This window comes from Cetorhinus maximus, chromosome 10 (assembly GCF_964194155.1).
Source record: "Cetorhinus maximus chromosome 10, sCetMax3.hap1.1, whole genome shotgun sequence".
Lineage (NCBI taxonomy): Eukaryota > Metazoa > Chordata > Chondrichthyes > Lamniformes > Cetorhinidae > Cetorhinus > Cetorhinus maximus.
Window position 1 is genome coordinate 102,110,393 of NC_135888.1, and position 19,002 is coordinate 102,129,394.

Consider the following 19,002-nt stretch of genomic DNA (forward strand, 5'->3'; position numbering starts at 1 on the left):
GAGCCTCTGGATTCAGTCATACCTCAGTTGCTGTACCTGCAAAGGCAAGCTCAGGACCATCAGGAAGGGTTGTCCGTTGCACTGCTCAGATTGCAAGGCATGATGGAGAAGGAGTCCATCCGCCTTCAGTCTGAGGGGATAGTTCCAGTGTGCCAATACATCAAGGTCAACAGTGGTAGGATGGGAGCCGCCATGGAGACCTTGGTCCAGGACATCGGTCCTGCACTGCTGCGTGGGCTGAACTCCATCACTCCTCCAACAGTGTCAACACGCAAGGGGTACGGGGCAGCTCGATCTCACTCCAGTTTCCCCTTCTCCTCAAGGAGTCAGCCAGAGGCCTTTGGGCACCCATAGGGAGGAGGATCAGCAGGTGCACACCGCAGGGCCATCCACCCAAGTGACTCCAGGAGTGTCCAGCCCATCCGAATCCCCTCTTCCTGTGACCTCAGCAGCTCCAGCTCTACAGGTCAAGGAGGATGCTACTGCCACACAACAGGACCCCAAAAGCAGGCCGGGGGCCTCCAGGTCTTGGCCCTCCAGGGGACACTCCAAGGTCATCACAAACAGGGCAAAGCAGTCAGCAAGCTGCCTCCTCCTCCACTGTGCATGTCAGCGGAGCACCAAACGTAGCGGCAGGTTTAGGAAAGTTAAGATGTAGTTGCGCAGCCTGGCATGGGTGTTAATCACTTGTACGTAATGTTCACTATTGTTAATAAACTCCCAAGAATGTCTCCTTGCCTTTGGCTCCTTGTTATGATGAGCAGTGTTTGTGTCACTCAGATGTGAAACCTTGGTTCCTGCACAAGATAAAGGCAGGTGTCTCAGCCCAGGGCCGCTTCCCTGTGCAGTGTGTAACCTTCAGACCAAAGTGATGGTCCAGCTTAACACTTACTGGACATATTAGTGATGCCTCCACCTCGATGATGCTTGTCATTGCTGCCAGAATGTCCTGGGCAGGCATCACAGAGTTCCATCATCCAGTCTCTGTCTCCTCTCAGCACCTTTGTGGTGAGGCTGGACCCCCATCTATTCAGCATCGGTGACTGGTGATGTTGTGCTCCTGAAGGGGTCAGGTGCTGAAGGCTGACGAAGGATCAGGTGCATTTAAAGTTTCACAGCTGCATCTCCATGAGATGACCCTGATCACAGAACGCAAGTGAGCTGGCCTCAGCTAAAAGGCGAGGATGTCAGGACTGTCCTCACTACATCTCATCATCATCCTCCACCAATCCTCCAGCTATGAGGGCCTCCCAAGTGTGCGTGCCTCGTCTGGCCAGTGCGATGGCCTCATCACCGGCATCCTTGCCTTCGAGAGCCTCATCACCATCATTCTCTTCAACGTCCTCCTCATCGGACGATACGTGCAGTTCCTCCATTTCCTCCCCCTTTGCAGCGCCAGGTTGTGGAGCGTACAGCAAGCAGCAATGATGCGTGACGCCCTGTGGGGATCGTTTTGCAGTGCTCCACAGGACCTGTCAAGGCACTGGAACCTCATTAACAAAATGCCTATAGTTTGCTCCACCAAAGTCTGGATTGCAGTATGAGCCTTGTTGTACTGTTGCTCTGCTGCAGTCTGAGGCTGCCATATGGGCGTCGTCAGCCACATTCTCTGTGAGTAGCCCTTGTCCCCGAGGAGCCAACCCTGCAGCCTCTATGGACCCTGGAAGATGTCAGGGATCTGAGACCTGCTAAGGATGTAGGAGTCGTTGATGGTCCCTGTGAATCATCGCAGACATGCAGGATGTGTTTGTGGTGGTCGCATTCAGCGGTTGACATAGTTGACTCCTTGTTGCTCAGGATATCTAAGCGCCACGTGAGTGCAGTCGATAGCATCCTGTAGCTGTGGAAAATCTGAGGTCTGCGCAAATTCCAGCACTCTTGCCTCCAGGCTTTTCTGATCTCAGGGCGAAATGCACAAAGTTTTGTGCCTTTGCGATGTTGGCATCCATGACCTCCTGGATACACTTGTATGTGGAGGCTTGCGAAATCCCGCACAGATCACCTGTGGAGCCCTGGAAGGAGCCACTGGCATAAAAATTGAGCACTGTGGTCACTTTCACAGCCACTGGCAGTAGGTGCCCTCCATGTCCCTGTTGCGCCAAATCCTGCAGCAGGTGGCATATGTGACTGACCAGTTCCTTAGACAGGCACAGTCTTCGGCGACACCGGTTCTCAGTCATCTGAAGGAATGACAGGCTCCTTCTATACACCCTGAGTCTAGCGAGGCTCCCACCAGCAACAGCTCATTGTGGATCTTCAGTTGCGTATGCAGCAGGCCCTGCCACCCGTTAATTTTGAGAGAGGTGCTCCTTCCTTTGCCGAGCCAGGTGCCTCTTCTGCCCTCTTCTACTTCCCTGGTACCTGTAAGCCATGAGACATACCGCTCAATCACCAGGTTCCAAGATTCTGATGCTCTCCTCTTGCAGGATCAAGGAGAGAGACATGTGGGTTAGCATATGTGTCCTAAGAACCTCTCTTGATTAAGTCTGAAGGTCTCTTCACGCATGCAGGAAAGTGCTGGCCACCACTTGGATGGCCAGTGTTTAGTGCGCTCATTGCCTGTCTAAAAACCCACCCATCTCCTCCCAGTCCGCTTTACTGGCGGTATCTTTGGCCATTAGACTGCATGCTGTACTCTCAGCTCAGGTGCAGGCATTCTGCTAAACCACACTGCAAGGCTGTGCTGTTAGCTTGAACCGTAATGGATATCGGTACATACCTGAATAAAGACATATTGCAAGGGGCTGTGAGCGCCTTCACCAGTGACTACACCATGGCATCTTTCACAAGGGGATTGTACTACTTGCCCGGTTGGCCAATTGCTCTGCTGCCCCTAAAACGCACATGAATTTGCAGTCTGTGCCTGAGGGTTGAAAAGTTATGGAGCATTTGGTGGCACTTTCATGCTTTTGCATTGCTTGAGTGGGCAGAAAAGCTTCAGAGGCCCGACTTCAAGCATGTCAATGGAGCTGCAGCTGAACTGTCTCAGCTGCATAAGAATGCTCACTTTTGACAAGCTTTTCCAAGTGCATTGCTGCTTCCCTGAACCCCCCTCCTCCAACCTCTTCTGGCATGTGTTTGAGTCTGTCCTTCAGTCTGTCTGTGCTGCCCAGGCAACCCCCCCTCCCCCACCACCACCACCATCCTGGTCTGACCCCCACTGGAGCCCTTACCCTGGCACCACACTAAAAGCCAGCCGGGAAAAAGTGACATGCTAGTTCCCCCTGCAAATGCACAGAGCCTCATAATTGATCTCCTACAGGCGATGCTCACGAGTGCTGTACCAGGTTATGTGTACTCACCTCTGAATTCCCTCGAAGTTCAGATCGCCAGGTGCATCCCTTTTAAAGACAGTCATGAAACATGCCATTCTGAGGTCACGCCAATGTGGGTGGTAAATTTGATGTGCGGGAATGATTCCGATGAGCAGGGTTTATGATTAGATGTAAGTTTATTAAAATGACGTTCCCGACGTCTGGCGGCAGAAAATGCAGTCCGCCATTGACAGTTGGAGCGAACAATTGCAAACTGGCTTCAAGACAGCATAAAACTGATTTTTGGCCTTCTCGCCATATTGTCTCCCCACCCGCCATGACCCTCGATGCCAGTGGGGCTGGAAAATTCCCATCATTGTGAGGAACGAATAACCATGAGAGCATAGATTTTTAGAATTTGTATTTAAAATAAATATTTACAGGTGTCATTTATCTAACTAATTGCCTTAAAATGAAAACCTGATGGGGCACTGTACGCTATGTTCAATTTTTGGTGGAATAAGTTGGCAGGTGGAATGTTAGTTTAATCTCTGCTTCTGTGTGATGTATTTTCGCTTATTATAGATGTAATTTTCTATCTAAATACATGGAGGCATGGGAGTTCTTTGTAACTGTAAATGCAGGCACACCTTTATTACAGAAAGGTAGGGGCAATACATTGAAATGACACTGAACCATACCAATATGTGATCCTGTACTTCAGTTTTGTTTTATGTCCAATATAATTGATGGTTGGGATCTAATTTGTGCCACCTTAACGCAGTGGCATAAGTTGGTCCTATTTCTTATTTTTGTAGGCAACCTTGGACATTTTTACTGGCTAATCTCTACTTTTTTTAAAGCGAGGTCGCTTCAGGAGTTCGCAGGAGTTCTAAAGAATCTTGAAGATGAGCGAGGGCGTTTGGTGAGTGGCAGCCTAGGAAGTATTTATGAAATAGATCGCTAAGATAGCAGTAACGGGTACTTAGCATAAAAATAAGATTTTATTTGTGAAATACAAAATGTGCTGTTTGAATGTTGAGAGTTCTGGGGAATTGTTGAGCAGAGGTTTGGGAAAAAAGGTCCAGTGAGTTGGTGGTGTAATTATGCCCTCTCCTGGTTTGTACTGAAAATGCATGCTTCAACTTCAACATTTTAACTCCAATCTTAACATATATGTATTTTTAATTAATATTTTATTTCAGTTCTATACTACTTAGGAAACATATTCTCCATTCTACACAGGCTATAGGTTGACTGTTGTAAATTTATCCTTCACCTTTATTTCATCCCTAGTAAAACTAGAGTGAGTGGAAATTGGGGGGAAACTCTCTGCTGCTTGGAGTCATACCTAGCACAAGGGAAAATGGTTGTGGTTGTTGGAGGTCAGTCATCTCAGTTCAGGACATCACTGCAGGAGTTCCTCAGGGTAGTGTCCTCGGCCCAACCATCTTCAGCTGCTTCACTAACTACCTTCCATACATCATAAGGTCAGTAGTGGTGATGTGCAACCATCAGGGAACAATGTTCAGCACCATTCGTGACTCCTCAGATGCTAAAGCGGTCCATGTCCAAATGCAGCAAGACCTGGACAATATACAGGCTTGGGCTGACAAGTGACAAGTCACATTTGCACCACGCAAGTGTCAGGCAATGACCACTCGAGCAAGAAAGAATCTAACCATCAACCCTTGACATTTAATGCCATTGCCACCCCTGAATCCTCCACTATCAACATCCTGGGGGTTACCATTGACCAAAAACTGAACTGGACTAGCCATATAAATACAAGAGCAGGTCAAAGGCTAGGTGTCCTGTGGCAAGTAACCCACCTCCTGACTCCCCAAAGCCTGTTCACCATCTACAAGGCACAAGTCAGGAGTGTGATGGAATACTGTCCACTTGCCTGGATGAGTGCAGCTCCCACAACACTCAAGCAGCTTGACGCCATCCAGGACAAAGCAGTGTGTTGGATTTTCACCCTATCCACAAACAGCCACTCCCTCCACCATTGACGAACAGTGGCAAAAGTCACCAATCCCCCTTAGGCAGCACCTTTCAAACCCACAACCACTATCACTTAGAAAGATAACAGCAGCACTTGGAAGTTCCCCTCCAAGCCACTCACTGTCCTGATTTGGAAATATATTGTTGCACCTTCACTGTTGTTGGGTCAAAATCCTGGAACCCCCTCCCTAACAGCACTGTGAGTGTACCTACACCAGATGGACTGCAGCAGTTCAAGAAGGCAGCTCACCACCATCTTCTCGAGGGCAATTGGGAATGGGCAATAAATGCTGGCCTAGCCAGCGACTCCAACATCCTATGAATGAATAAAAAAATTATTCAGAATTAGCACAATATTCTAGCCGAGCTGAGAGTGGATGGGAGGGGACAGGAGCTGATTGGATTTGATAAGCTGCCTGTTATCCACTCTGTCTGAGTTGACTGCTTTGACTTCAGTTTCTGCAAACATAATTGTTCAAGGAAAAGCCTACTGCAACAAGTGCATTTAGTTCATTTTGCATTGCTCAAGATTGTACTAAGAGAGAAGTTAAACAATCTTATAGTAGAGATGGCATTTGAGTGATTGTGGTTTACACAAATGCAGTTTGTCTGTGATGCAGTGATGCTGCAGACAGAACTCATGTTTTTACACACAGCAACTATAGTGGTTCAAGAAGAAAGCTGGTCATCATCTCAGCACAAATAGGTTTGGGCAATGAGTGTGGATTTGCCAGTGTCACCCACATCCCAAGACCAAAATAAAAATCTTGTCCTATGTCATAGGAGAATGCAATATTCTTCTACTTAAAACAGTAAATATGTATTTAACTTGATTTTGACTTGTGAAAGCAAAGGATTGACCCGTCAGTGAAAAATTAATTCGGAGGAATATGGCTAATGATGAATTTGAGATGGCTTTGTGGTCTTGAACTTTGATTTCTAAGAGCTACAAAAATCCTTCTGCTTTGGATTGTTTGAACTTTTTTGAAGCTTAATATCAGAAACACATGCTATTATGAAATTAATTGCACCTGGTTCAGGCAAACTTATTAGAGAAAAGGAATACTGGCCGTATACTAGAGTCATGCTTCTCCATATTCTATCTACTTACACTGTATATAGACAACTCTTCTAGCATTGTTTTGTTTTCATGTCAGATTGAGAATGCTGGTAAAGTCCTCATCAGCCCATTGGAAAGATTTCGGAAGGAGCAGATTGGAGCTGCAAAGGTAATTTGCCCAATTCTCTTTGTCCTTCTTTCAAGTAGCCCCATTCCTTTACTTTCCTTTCTGTCTCCCTTTTTCTCCCCCTCCCCTCCCTCTTTCTTTCCAAAGAAAAGCTGAGATTGGCTAATAAGCAGTACTTTTCTGTTGTAGTGATCATTTTCTGTAATTTGACAAGCTGGTTCACTTGTCACAAGCTTCTTCAACAGGTTACCACATGTCAATGAGATTTCGAAGAAAGCCCAGATTTTATCTTGAGTCACATGGGGTAAATTATTTTAATATGCTGTCTTTAACTATACAGGATAAGTATAATTGGTTTGAGGTATCTGAAAGTTCCTTTACCTCAATCAGGGAAGTTGCCAGCGTATAAAACGGTTTCAGCGGGAGTCTTATGTAGTCTTATTGTAACTTTGCCTTTAATTGAAACAGGTTTTCTCGTTGGTTGGACAGTCTTCGAAATGCTATAATGTGAAAATCTGCAGACCAGTGAAGTAAATGAATACATCTAAGCCTGATCCATTAGAGACATTGACAAGGAAGATAGTTAATGCCTATTAATATTTGTAACATGAAAGTCTGCTTTTGACATAAAGAATCTGACCAGCTGATCAACTTCAAGCCCTTTTTAGTTCAATTTGACTGTTAGATGCTGGAATTTTGCCAATCTTCTCTGTGTTACAGGTGAGAAGGCCAACTCCCAAAATAAAACTTTTCCCCAAGTCAGTTTAAACTGCACTTTCAAACTAAGTTGTCCAACCTTTGGCCCACCATTTGTTAGAATACTTCTGCAGGCATCAATTTGCCTGAGCACTCCTTCGTCTGCATCTTTTGATTCCCTTGTTGAACCATCATTATCTCTAATTCCTGACATTCCTCCTCATGTGGCCCCAATCATTGCTTCCTCGAATTAAAAGAATACAGATGTACCTAACCTATTCTGAAATGTTGATATGGTCTCCTCTTTAATAAACAACTCATATGCTTTATGTAGTTTCATAATTCTGTTAAATGAAGAAAAGTTTCTCAGCTCTCTACCTTAAATCTTACAGTATGGCCCCTTATTCTGGTTAACACTGGAAACAGTCTAATTTTATGTGTCATGGCCATCCATTTATAATTAAACTGCTCTATCAAATCTTCTTGTGCTGTCCTTTCCTGACAAAAAATAATGAACTGCATGTTCTTCCTTGGTTACCTGAAGGTGATCCATTATTAAATTAAGATGTTTCATTGGCTCCTATTTTTCTTTTGTTTAGGAAGCAAAGAAGAAATATGATAAGGAAACAGAAAAGTATTGCAGTGTGCTAGAAAAGCATTTAAATCTGTCATCGAAGAAAAAGGATTCTCATCTTCAAGAGGTAATTATTTTGCCCCAGTATTTTACTAAATTTGATAAAACTAATTTTAAATCTAGAATCTTGTAATAGTTTTGCTTTTCATCAACCTAGTTTAATACTGTAAGCTTCATAACTGACAATCTTGTATCCATTCTTTGTGATCTGGCACATTAATGTGCCAGATCTGATTAACCAAGCAACATTATTGTCTAATTCTGTACCTGGTAAGACAGACTCATGCAAGTGAACAATTAATGATTTAACAAGTTCTATTAAAAACTACCATGAAAGCAGGATTATGTTCTCTCTCTCTTTTCAGGTGCCATGCCCTCAACATGATAAAAATTGTATTTGACCTGCAGAATGGGACATAGACCAATGCAGATGGTCTGTGGTTCCCACTGAACTAAGTCCAATTCTCCCAAGGTTTTTGAGCATACAAAGCTTCGACTCATTCTCATTTCATTTGTTTTATCCTGTTTCTGTTTGAAATACTTATCAATGATCATCATCAGTTTATTGGGTGCTGCTATCAGCAGCTAGCATTTAATTTTGATAAAGTAAAATTCCTGATTTGAAGATTTTGGCAAAAAAAGCACATTTTTTATCATAAATCATTTGCTTAACTGTCATTCCTTAAATATCCTCATCAGTGTTAGTTTAGCACACAAGTTATTGTGTATGTATCAGAAACTGTCAAATCATGAACATTATAGTCATAGCAAAACTTGATTCAATTTAGATTTCCTGTGTTCAAAGTTTTTCTTTATTTCTATGTTATTGGTGATGCCACTATTTATCCGATGCTCGTGAAAATGTTCCTGCACTAAGATTACTTATGGTTTTCTCAAAGTGCTTAGTAACTCGGTTGAATCTCGAAGGACTTTTCTGAAATTTTGTATGATATTGCACAGGTGGATCTAGACAGGTCTTTCAATGTAGACTAATACAGCATGATCAACCAGGGTCATTCCACCTATTTACACCATGCTGATTTGAGGCTGCTAAGTGGGAGAAGGATACAGGCTGAATAAAATTGAATAGGGCACTGGGGTGTGTAGATAGTACAATTAAATATAAAACTAAAAGTACAATTCTTACCTTGTACAAGGCCTTGGCATATTTGCATCTTGAAAACTGCCTAGTGTTCACCCTTCACGTGGTGGGAAAACTTGTCACTTACCTTTGATAGAATTGAATGACCTGTGTACATGCAAATTGTGAGTAGAATCTCGCTTTCAGTGTTAAGAAGGTGACAATTATGTTTAATGTTTCTACAAGCTGGTGCAAAGTTTCAGGGACCATTTGCTGCTCAGATTGGCTTCCCAAGCAACCTGGCCACTTGGAAAGGATCTGATTCTTTTCACTATTTTAAAGGACTCAGTTATATTCCCTCAAATGCTACCCTTGTCTGTACACTCTCACAATACAGGTAAATGTACTTCATTATCTTACCAAAACTAGAGCAATAAGCCCTAGTTCCCAAATCCTGTCCTGAAATGTAAGGGTTTTTAAATTAGGTATAAATTGTGACCCGATGCTGGAACTTTTCCAGTGCCTCAATACCTCCCACTCTGTGAGGGGTGAACACTAGGCAGAGTTTCTGAGATGCAATTATGCCAAGGCCTCGTACAAGGTAAGAATTGTACTTTTAGTTTTATACTTAGCTATATTATTTACACGCCCCATGTCCTATACAATTTTAAAAGAACCCCTTGACCTGTATCCATCTCCCACTTAGCAGCCTCAAATCCGCATGGTCTAAATAGCTGGAATGACCCTGGTTGATCATGCTGTATTGGTCTACTTTCAAAGACGTGTCTAGATCCATCTGTGCAATTTCATTTCATCTAAGGTCCTAACCGCCACCCTCAACCCCAACCCCGGCCATGCTCATCAACATGCCAACAGTAAACTTGTGTACTGTTGTCCTAATACCTTCTTCATTGCTATTAATAAAAATAAAGAGCAATGGACTTTGCAGCACAACAGCAATTTGCATTTAAGCAACTTACACCACTGACATCCCAAGACACTTCACTGGAGCATTATCAAACAAAATTTGACACCAAAGCATATATAAGAACAGGTGACAATAATCTTAGAGGTAATTTTTAAGAGTGTCTTAGAGAAGAGGGACATAAAATCCTCTAGGGAAGAAATTTCAGAGCTCAGGGGTCATCTCCCACCCCCCCGGACCCCATTCTCTCCCCCAACTCCAAACTCCTTCCCACTCCAGACCCTCCAGTCCTACCACTCTGCATGTTCTGGTAGCGAAGATTATTTTAGATTGACTAATTGATAACATTTTGAAATATTGAGACATTCCTTCAAACTATTAAGTACCTTACTTTTATGAGATCATTCATCCTCTAGCAGCACTGGGTGGCTGTCCTCTTTTGCGGGGCATTGGCGCTGACCACAGCTGCCTCCGAAGCCGGATTAGTGAGGTTACTGCCCATCCTGCAGCCAGAGCGAGGTAGAGGACATCACAGCGAGCATCCACTGGGCCCAAAAGGTGCTTGAGGGATAAGTCATTGAACCTGGGTGCTGCAGTCTTTTTACCTTTCTTCTTTGTAGTGGTCATGTGCTGGAAGCACTGAGAGGCATGCGCGTGGCTGGACTTTAAATATGGTGCCCGGCGTGATGAAGCGGCGAGGTGATGGCGTGGCGGGCGAATAAGAGCCTGCCCACCATGGTAATAGCGTGTTTTCTGGGAATGCATAGTTAATGCAGCAGGTTTGGGACGAGATGTTTTACGTGCCCGCAAAGTACGTACCGTACTTAGTGCAAATCTGGGACAATTCCGCCCATAATAATTAGACGGTCTCTTTTGTGATTAGGTTGACTGAGGGACAAATATTGACCTGGACATCGGGGATAGCTGAGACTATGTGGTGATGATAATTCATGTCACGTGCCTAGAGACAGTGTCTTATAATCATTTATTAAATTAACTAACACAAAATACAGTTGGCCACATCTGGATTCCCAATTAGCCAACTAATATCACATAGAATTTCAACTGTAATAGTTTTGCAAAATTCACTTAATCTGCTTATGTTCCTTTGTAACTTGTTCCTCCCATCTGAACAACTTATTATGCCTCCTAACTTTGCGTCATCTGCAAACGTGGGTATACAACTCTCCTTTCCTCCACCTAGGTTATTAATATATATGTATATATATATATATATATATATATACAGATCCCAGGGGAACACTATTTGACACATACCACCAATCAGAAAATTGACCCTTTCCCCTACTTTCCTACCTCAGAAACAATTACAAGATTTTCTCTAGTTCTGTGTACTTTTAATTTTAGGTCCATGGTCCCCTATGTGCTGTGATAGAAATTGCCTGAAAAAATGCAGCTAGATTAGTTTTACCTGACTCTCTATCAGCTGACACTTGTCTAAATGCTCTGTCACTGTCACTGATGATAGAGTCGTAAAACTTCTCTACAACTGATAATTTAACAGATTGTAGTCAGCTGATTTCTCTCATCCTCCTTTCTTAGGTAAAGGGGCGATTTTACATTTAGAATCCAGTCCTAAACCTATTGACTCTACTTTGCTGTTGGTAACTAAATTGCTGTTGGCTTCTTTTCTGTATTGGATGCTGATGCCTCTTTTAGTTTCTAGAAATACTTTTGCTTTGACTTACAGGCAGATAGTCAGGTTGATGTCGTTCGACAGCATTTCTACGAAGTGTCACTGGAATACGTATTCAGAGTGCACGAGGTGCAAGAACGAAAGATGTTTGAGTTTGTGGAACCAGTAGGTGAACGTTTTAAATCAAACTGGCTCGTAGTACTGATTGCAGGTTTAGTATATCTCTTAAATAACTGTGCTCAGGGACCCGAGTGGTCCATGATTCCAAAGCTACAGAATTTCTCCTCCCACCACTTATTTGATTCAAATGAGTGTTCCAAATTTGAATGTTATTTTGCACCAATTTTCAAATCATATTAATTTGCACCATGTTAATCCACATGTTTCATACACAGCGTGTTAGCTTTTCTATAGATAAAAGCAAAAAACTGCTGGAAATCCAAAACAAAAATGCCTGGAAAAACTCAGCAGGTCTGACAGCATCTGCGGAGAGGAACACAGTTAATGTTTCGAGTCCGTATGACTCTTTAACAGAACTAAGTAAAATTAGAAAAGAGTTGAAATATAAGCTGGTTGAGGGGGGTGGGACAAGTAGAGCTGGATAGAGGGCCAGTGATAGGTGGAGATAGCCAAAAGATGTCATAGACAAAAAGACAAAGAGGTGTTGAAGGTGGTGATATTATCTAAGTAATGTGCTAATAGGTGACATTAAGGGTAGAAAGCAGGACGAGCAAGGTACAGATAGCCCTAGCGGGGGTGGGGTGGGGGGGAAGGGATCGAAATAGGCTAAAAAGTAGAGATAAAACAATGGATGGAAAAACATTTTAAAATAATGGAAATAGGTAGGAAAAGAAAAATCTATATAAATTATTGGAAAAAAGGGGGTGGGGATGGAGGAGAGAGTTCATGATCTAAAATTGTTGAACTCAATATTCAGTCCGGAAGGCTGTAAAGTGCCTAGTTCGAAGATGAGGTGCTGTTCCTCCAGTTTGCGTTGAGCTTCACTGGAACATTGCAGCAGGCGAAGGACGGACATGTGGGTATGAGAGCAGGATGGAGTGTTGAAATGGCAAGCAACAGGGAGGTCTAGGTCATGCTTGTGGACAGACCGAAGGTGTTCCACAAAGCGGTCACCCAGTCTGCGTTTGGTCTCTCCAATGTAGAGGAAACCGCATTGGGAGCAGTGAATGCAGTAGACCAAATTGAGGGAAGTGCAAGTGAAATGCTGCTTCACTTGAAAGGAGTGTTTGGGCCCTTGGACGGTGAGGAGAGGGGAAGTAAAGGGGCAGGTGTTGCACCTTCTGCGGTTGCATGGGAAGGTGCCGTGGGAGGGGGTTGAGGTGTAGGGGGTGATGGAGGAGTGGACCAGGGTGTCCTGGAGGGAACGATCCCTGCGGAATGCCGCCAGAGGGGGTGAAAGGAAGATGTGTTTGGTGGTGGCATCATACTGGAGTTGGCGGAAATGGCGGAGGATGATCCTTTGAATGTGGAGGCTAGTGGGGTGATAAGTGAGGACAAGGGGGACCCTATCATGGTTCTGGGAGGGAGAGGTTTTCTACTCTGTTATCAAATCTTATTGATTTTGAGATCCATAGTGTGCAGAAACTGTCTATCCAGCCTTTGAGCATTTGGTGCTCTGTTCAGTCTCTCTGATTGCATGCAATTTTAAATAGAAACATTTTCAATGATGTTTTTTGTGCTGTAATGTGCTATTGAATTGAGGGCACATAGTTAAATGTGACATTAACTTGCTGGAGCATGACATTTGATGAAGGCAAAAGTTCATGGTTTATGACCCTGCCTTACTTGGTGTTGTTTTACAGTTGCTTGCATTCTTACAAGGACTCTTCACATTTTATCATCATGGGTATGAATTGGCAAAAGACTTTGGACATTTTAAGACCCAGCTTCAGATCAGCATTCAGAATGTAAGTAAAGGGGTAAATTTACCCCGCCCACAAAAAAGTTAGAAAAAATTGCTGCAATGAATTTTTGCGTATAGTTGGTGTAATGTTTAATAATTCTTTGCACATTTGTGCACACAGTTCAAATGAATAAGAGGCCATCAAAACAAATGAAAGTAAAAAGAGGAAACTGTTCCTTTTAAATCTTTGTTATTTTGGTAGGATTTTTTACCTCATCGGGCAGGCGCAGCAGTCAGGCCTGAGAGCGGCTGTGATACCGACCGCCGCCCACGATTTCACACTAGCTGGCCAATTAACAGCCAGCCAGCGTGAAAGGCATGCTCACAGCCTCAGTGCTGCTGGGTGGGGGCGGGAGGAGCATGAACGCTAAAGTCTGCGCATGTGTGGGGGAGCATGCACTGAAAGCTCCCTGAAGGCACAGAGCTGCCTCAGAGCCATAGATTTTTAACATTAAAAGTAAAGAATGGAAAAATAAGAAAAACATGGCCCCTCATGTGACTATCACATCACCAGGGACATGTTACAAATGAGTTTTAAAAGTTTTTTAAAAAATCACTGGTCGAAACCACATCCTGCCCGTGGATGAGGTTTTGTACAAAATGCAAAGGCCACTTGGCCTATTCACCTGCCCACCAACCGAACGGTTGGACAGGCAGCAAAAAATTTGATTTAATTAATTGATTAAGGGCCTTAACAGGCCTCTTAATTGTCGGTGGGCGCGCTGCCACCTCTCGCGTGCACCTGCCAAGCGAAATATCACGAGAATGTTTGATGACTTTGGGATGCTCGCCCGACGTCATTGTGCACTATTTTGCTGTCGCTCGGGTTGGGCGTCTGCCCACCCGACGAGGGAAAAATTCTGCCCTTGGGGATGCTGCCTATCAAGGTAATAAACAAGCTTCAACAAATGCTTTATTTTTTCACATGCCACAAGACCTTTCTGTCTAATGGTCAGGAAAGGAAACCCCAAACTATCTCTCTGTGTAAATTATTCACTGCAATATGATGTGGTGTAGCAGAATGACCCCACCTGGCTTAATGTGTTTCCTATCTTAAGTGATTAAAAATCTAGCCAGATTTCATCAGTGTGTTCTTTGGTGTTTTACAACTAAGCAATCTCCTCTTATCATTGACATGTTCAAAGTTGATTTACCTTTGTCATCTAAAATGCATTCTTTCATTCCCATATCGTGCAAGTTCAATTAGAATACTGTTATGGACCGAGATGGGAGGAGTATGCAGTTAGTTCTAGCCCCACTTCTCCACAAGTCATAACAATAGTTTAAATGTTTAATTCACCCACAAAACTGGCCAATTGTTTACCTTTGATCTGTTATTCCCATCATAAAAAGACTCTTCACCAGGCTTCTTTCAGTAAACACAAAGAAATAATTGATTTATTATAAAACAAGCTACTTTTTAAAACAAATTAATAAACTGGTTAACATACAAGTTGTACTTTAGAAGTGAAATGATTTTTTTTCCCCCTTTTTAAAAAAACAGATATTCAAACTGCTCACACACAAACACAAAACAGGACAGAATAAACAGTCTCCTGCAGAAGCTGGAGGATGGGAATGTTTCCTTTTAAGAGGGTAAAATTCGAAGAGATCTCGACACTGTCGATCTAACAGAATTCAACAAATGGCCACAATAGGCCTGGAATTTCTTTCAGATGGATTTGTTGGTGAAATCCTGTCCTTGATGACTCTACTTATCCATTCTTTTGAGAGTTTATAAAGTTGTGATGAGTTATCCTGATGTGACATTTCTGAGCAAGCTTTAACACAAAGGTGGGGCAGAGAGAGTATTTATCCTGCAGCCTGCTTTTTTTAAAATTCATTCACAGGATGTGGGCTTCACTGCCTGTGCCAGCATTTATCGCCCATCCCTAGTTGCCCTTGAGAAGGTGGTGGTGAGCTGCCTTCTTGAACCGCTGCAGTCCATGTGATGTAGGTATACCCACAGTGCTGTTAGGAAGGGAGTTCCAGGATTTTGACCTAGCAACAGTGAAGGAATGGCAATATATTTCCAAGTCAGGATGGTGAGTGATTTGGAGGGGAACTTCCAGATGGTGGTGTTCCCATCTATCTGCTGCCCTTGTCCTAGAAGTTAATAGTCATGGGTTTGGAAGGTGCTGTCTAAGGAGCCTTGGTGAATCCCTGCAGTGCATCGTGTAGATGGTACACACAGCTGCTACTTGACGTCGGTGGTGGAGGGAGTGAATATTTGTGGATGTGGTACCAATCAAGTGGGCTGCTTTGTCCTGGCTGGTGTCAAGCTTCTTGAGTCTTGTTGGAGCTGCATTCACCAATGCAAGTGGGGAGTATTCCATCACACTCCTGACTTGTGCCTTGTAGATGGTGAACAGGCTTTGGGGAGTCAGGAAGTGAGTTACTTGCCGCACGATTCCTAGCCTCTGACCTGCTCTTGTAGCCACAGTATTTATATGGCTAGTCTAGTTCAGTTTCTGGTCAGTGGTAACCCCCAGGATGTTGATAGTGGGGGATTCAATGATGGTAATGCCATTGAACGTCAAGGGGTGATGGTTCGATTCTCTCTTGTTGAAGATGGTCATTGCCTGGCACTTGTGTAGCGCGAATATTACTTGCCACTTGCCAGCACAAGCCTGGATATTGCCCAGATCTTGCTGCATTTGGACATGGACTGCTTCAGTATCTGAGGAGTCGCGAATAGTCCTGAACATTGAGCAATCATCAGCGAACATCCCCACTTCTGACCTTACGAGCGAAGGAAGGTCATTGATGAAGCAGCTGAAGATGATTGGGCTGAGGACACTAGCCTGAGGAATTCCTGCAGTAGTGTCCTGGAGCTGAGATGACTGACCTCCAACAACCATAACCATCTTCCTTTGTGCTGGGTATGACTCCAACCAGTGGAGAGTTTTCCCTCGATTCCCATTGACTCCTGTTTTGCTAGGTCTCCTTGATGCCACACTCGGTCAAATGCTGCCTTGATGAAGGGCAGTCACTCTCACCTCACCTCGAGAGTTCAGCTCTTTTGCCCATGTTTGAACGAAGGCTGTAATGAGCTCAGGAACTGAGTAACCCTGGTGGAACACAAACTAAACATCAGTGAATAGGTTATTCCTAAGCAAGTTCTGCTTGATAGCACTATTGATGACCCCTTCCATTACTTTGATGATCGAGAGTAGACTGATGGGGTGGTAATTGACTGGGTTGGATTTGCCCTCCTTTTTGTGTACAGGACATACCTGGGCAATTTTCCACATAGCTGGGTAGATGTCAGTGTTGTAGCTGTGCTGGAACAGCTTGGCTAGGGGTGTGGCAAGTTCCGGAGCACAAGTCTTCAGTACTATTGCTGGAATATCGTCAGGGCCCGTACCTTTTGCACTATTCAGTGCCTTCAGCCGTTTCTTGATATCATGTGGAGTGAATCAGATTGGCTGAATACTGGCACCAGTGATGCTGGGGACCACCGGAGGAGGCCGAATGGATCATCCACTCGGCACTTCTAGCTGAAGATTGTAGCAAATGCTTCAGCCTTATCTTTTGTACTGATGTGCTGGACCCCCCCATCATTGAGGATGGGGATATTTGTGGAGCCTTCTCCTCCAGTGAATTGCTTAGTTGTCCACCATCATTCATGACTGGATGTGGCAGGACTGCAGAGCTTAGAACTGATCCGTTGGTTGTGGGATTGCTTAATTCTGTCTATCACTTGCTGCTTATGCTGTTTGGTATGCAAGTAGTCCTGTTTTATAGCTTCACCAGGTTGACACCTCATTTTTAGGTATGCCTGGTGCTGCTCCTGGCATTCCCTCCTGCATTCTTCTTTGAACCAATGTTGATCCCCTGGCTTGATGTTAATGGTAGAGTGGGCGATATGTCAGGCCATGAGGTTACAGATTGTGCTCGAATACAATTCTCCTGCTGCTGATGGCCAACAGCACCTCATGGTCTTGAGGTCCTAGATCTGTTCGAAATCTATGCCACGGTGGTAGTGCCACACAACATGATGGAGAGTAATCTCGATGTGAAGGCAGGACTTTGTCTTGACAAGGGCTGTGCGGTGGTCACTCCTACCAATACTGTAATGGACAGATGCATCTGCAGCAGGCAGGTTGGTGAGGATGAGGTCAAGTATGCTTTTCCCTCTTGTTGGTTCCCGCACTATCTGCCACAGACCCAATCTAGCAGGTGTGTCCTTTAGGACTTGGCCGGCTTGGTCAGTACTGGTGCTACTGAGCCACTCTTGGTGATGGACATTGATATTCCCCACCCAGAGTACATTCTGTGCCCTTGCCACCCTCAGTGCTTCCTCCAAGTGGTGTTCAACATGGAGGAGCAATGATTCATCAGCTGAGGGAGGGCAATAAATTGTAATCAGCAGGAGCTTTCCTTGCCCATGTTTGACCTTATGCCATGAGACTTCCTCATGTCCCAGTTGATGTTGAGGACTCCCAAGGCAACTCCCTTCCGACTGTATACCACTGTGCTGCCGCCTCTGCTGGGTCTGTTCAGCCGGTGGGACAGGACATACCCAAGTATGGTGATGGTGGTGTCTGGGACATTTTCTGTAATTCATCCTCACTGAATCATATCTATGTCAGGTTGTTGCTTGACCAGTCTGTGAGACAGCTTTCCCAATTTTGGCACTAGCCCCCAGATGCTACCCTAAGGCACGCACATACACACTCATTCTGGCTGCAAGTTTTTAAAGACTAAGATGTTCAGAGAAAACTTCACTCAGGTGTTTTCAACCAATCGGCAAGAGTCTTTACCCTGGCAACAGTAATTCTTTTGTTTTGATCTCCAGCTGAGGTTACCACTGGACAAGCCTGATCTCAGGGTGGAACCCAGCTTGATAGATCCTAACTTTTATTTGTTTGTTTAGATATGTGGATAGGGCAACTGAACAGAGTCAGCTAATGAACTTTTTAAAAAAGCATAAAACATTTATTAAACAAGAAAAGATGGACTATGTTACAATACTCCTTCATCCACAAGTATACCTTTACAGATATATACAGATTTATAAGGATGACAGAAGTTACAAAAGCTATCTTATACTCTAATGTTCACAATAAGTACACCGTCCATTGTAAACCAATAGGCGACCTATGGTCAGGCACACCGCACTCTGAAACCAAGTGACAGATGTCACCCCAGACAGATGCAATGGATCCCTCCTCAACTCTCCCCAGATGTTCGTCACACCGTGAGCCAACCGGTCTCATTGCACTCTGTCTTTCACTGTCTCCACCCTCCAAGAATTCGCCTTGGAATTTTTTCTCAAACCAACGCTTTCTCTCAAATGCCTTCCTTCCACGCACTCTCTCGCACTGATTCAGCCGTCAACAGTACATCACTGCTTCACATGCCCATAGCAAAGGGTTACAGACATTCAGCCCTCTCTTTGGACCTTCTGACCTCTTGCTTTAAATCTGCTTCCTTTAAGCTTGAAGCTTAGAGCCTTTCTTTATTTTCATGTCCACAGAACAGGACCTTTTCCAGGTCCCTGTCCTTCCTTTGACTGGAAAGTCGTCTTGGGACTTTCTCCTGTTTCTCTCCCCTGGATTTTGGAGATTTTCTTCTTTAGCTTGGGACTTGCTATCTGTCCCCTTTGCTCCAGCATCTCCTGGCAAATACTTT

The 19,002-nt window shown here is 44.1% G+C and overlaps 1 protein-coding gene across 6 annotated transcripts in view; it reads left to right on the plus strand.

The window, feature by feature from the left end:
• LOC144685895 (rho GTPase-activating protein 26-like) overlaps positions 1–19,002 on the plus strand; it is a 272,264-nt gene that overhangs the window by 92,386 nt on the left and 160,876 nt on the right. For all 6 annotated transcript variants that reach the window (XM_078550900.1, XM_078550905.1, XM_078550903.1 and 3 more), the window contains 5 exons: positions 4,118–4,179; positions 6,419–6,490; positions 7,744–7,845; positions 11,496–11,606; positions 13,265–13,369. In XM_078550900.1, the coding sequence (XP_078407026.1) occupies positions 4,118–4,179; positions 6,419–6,490; positions 7,744–7,845; positions 11,496–11,606; positions 13,265–13,369 (452 nt within the window). The remainder of the gene's footprint in view (positions 1–4,117; positions 4,180–6,418; positions 6,491–7,743; positions 7,846–11,495; positions 11,607–13,264; positions 13,370–19,002) is intronic.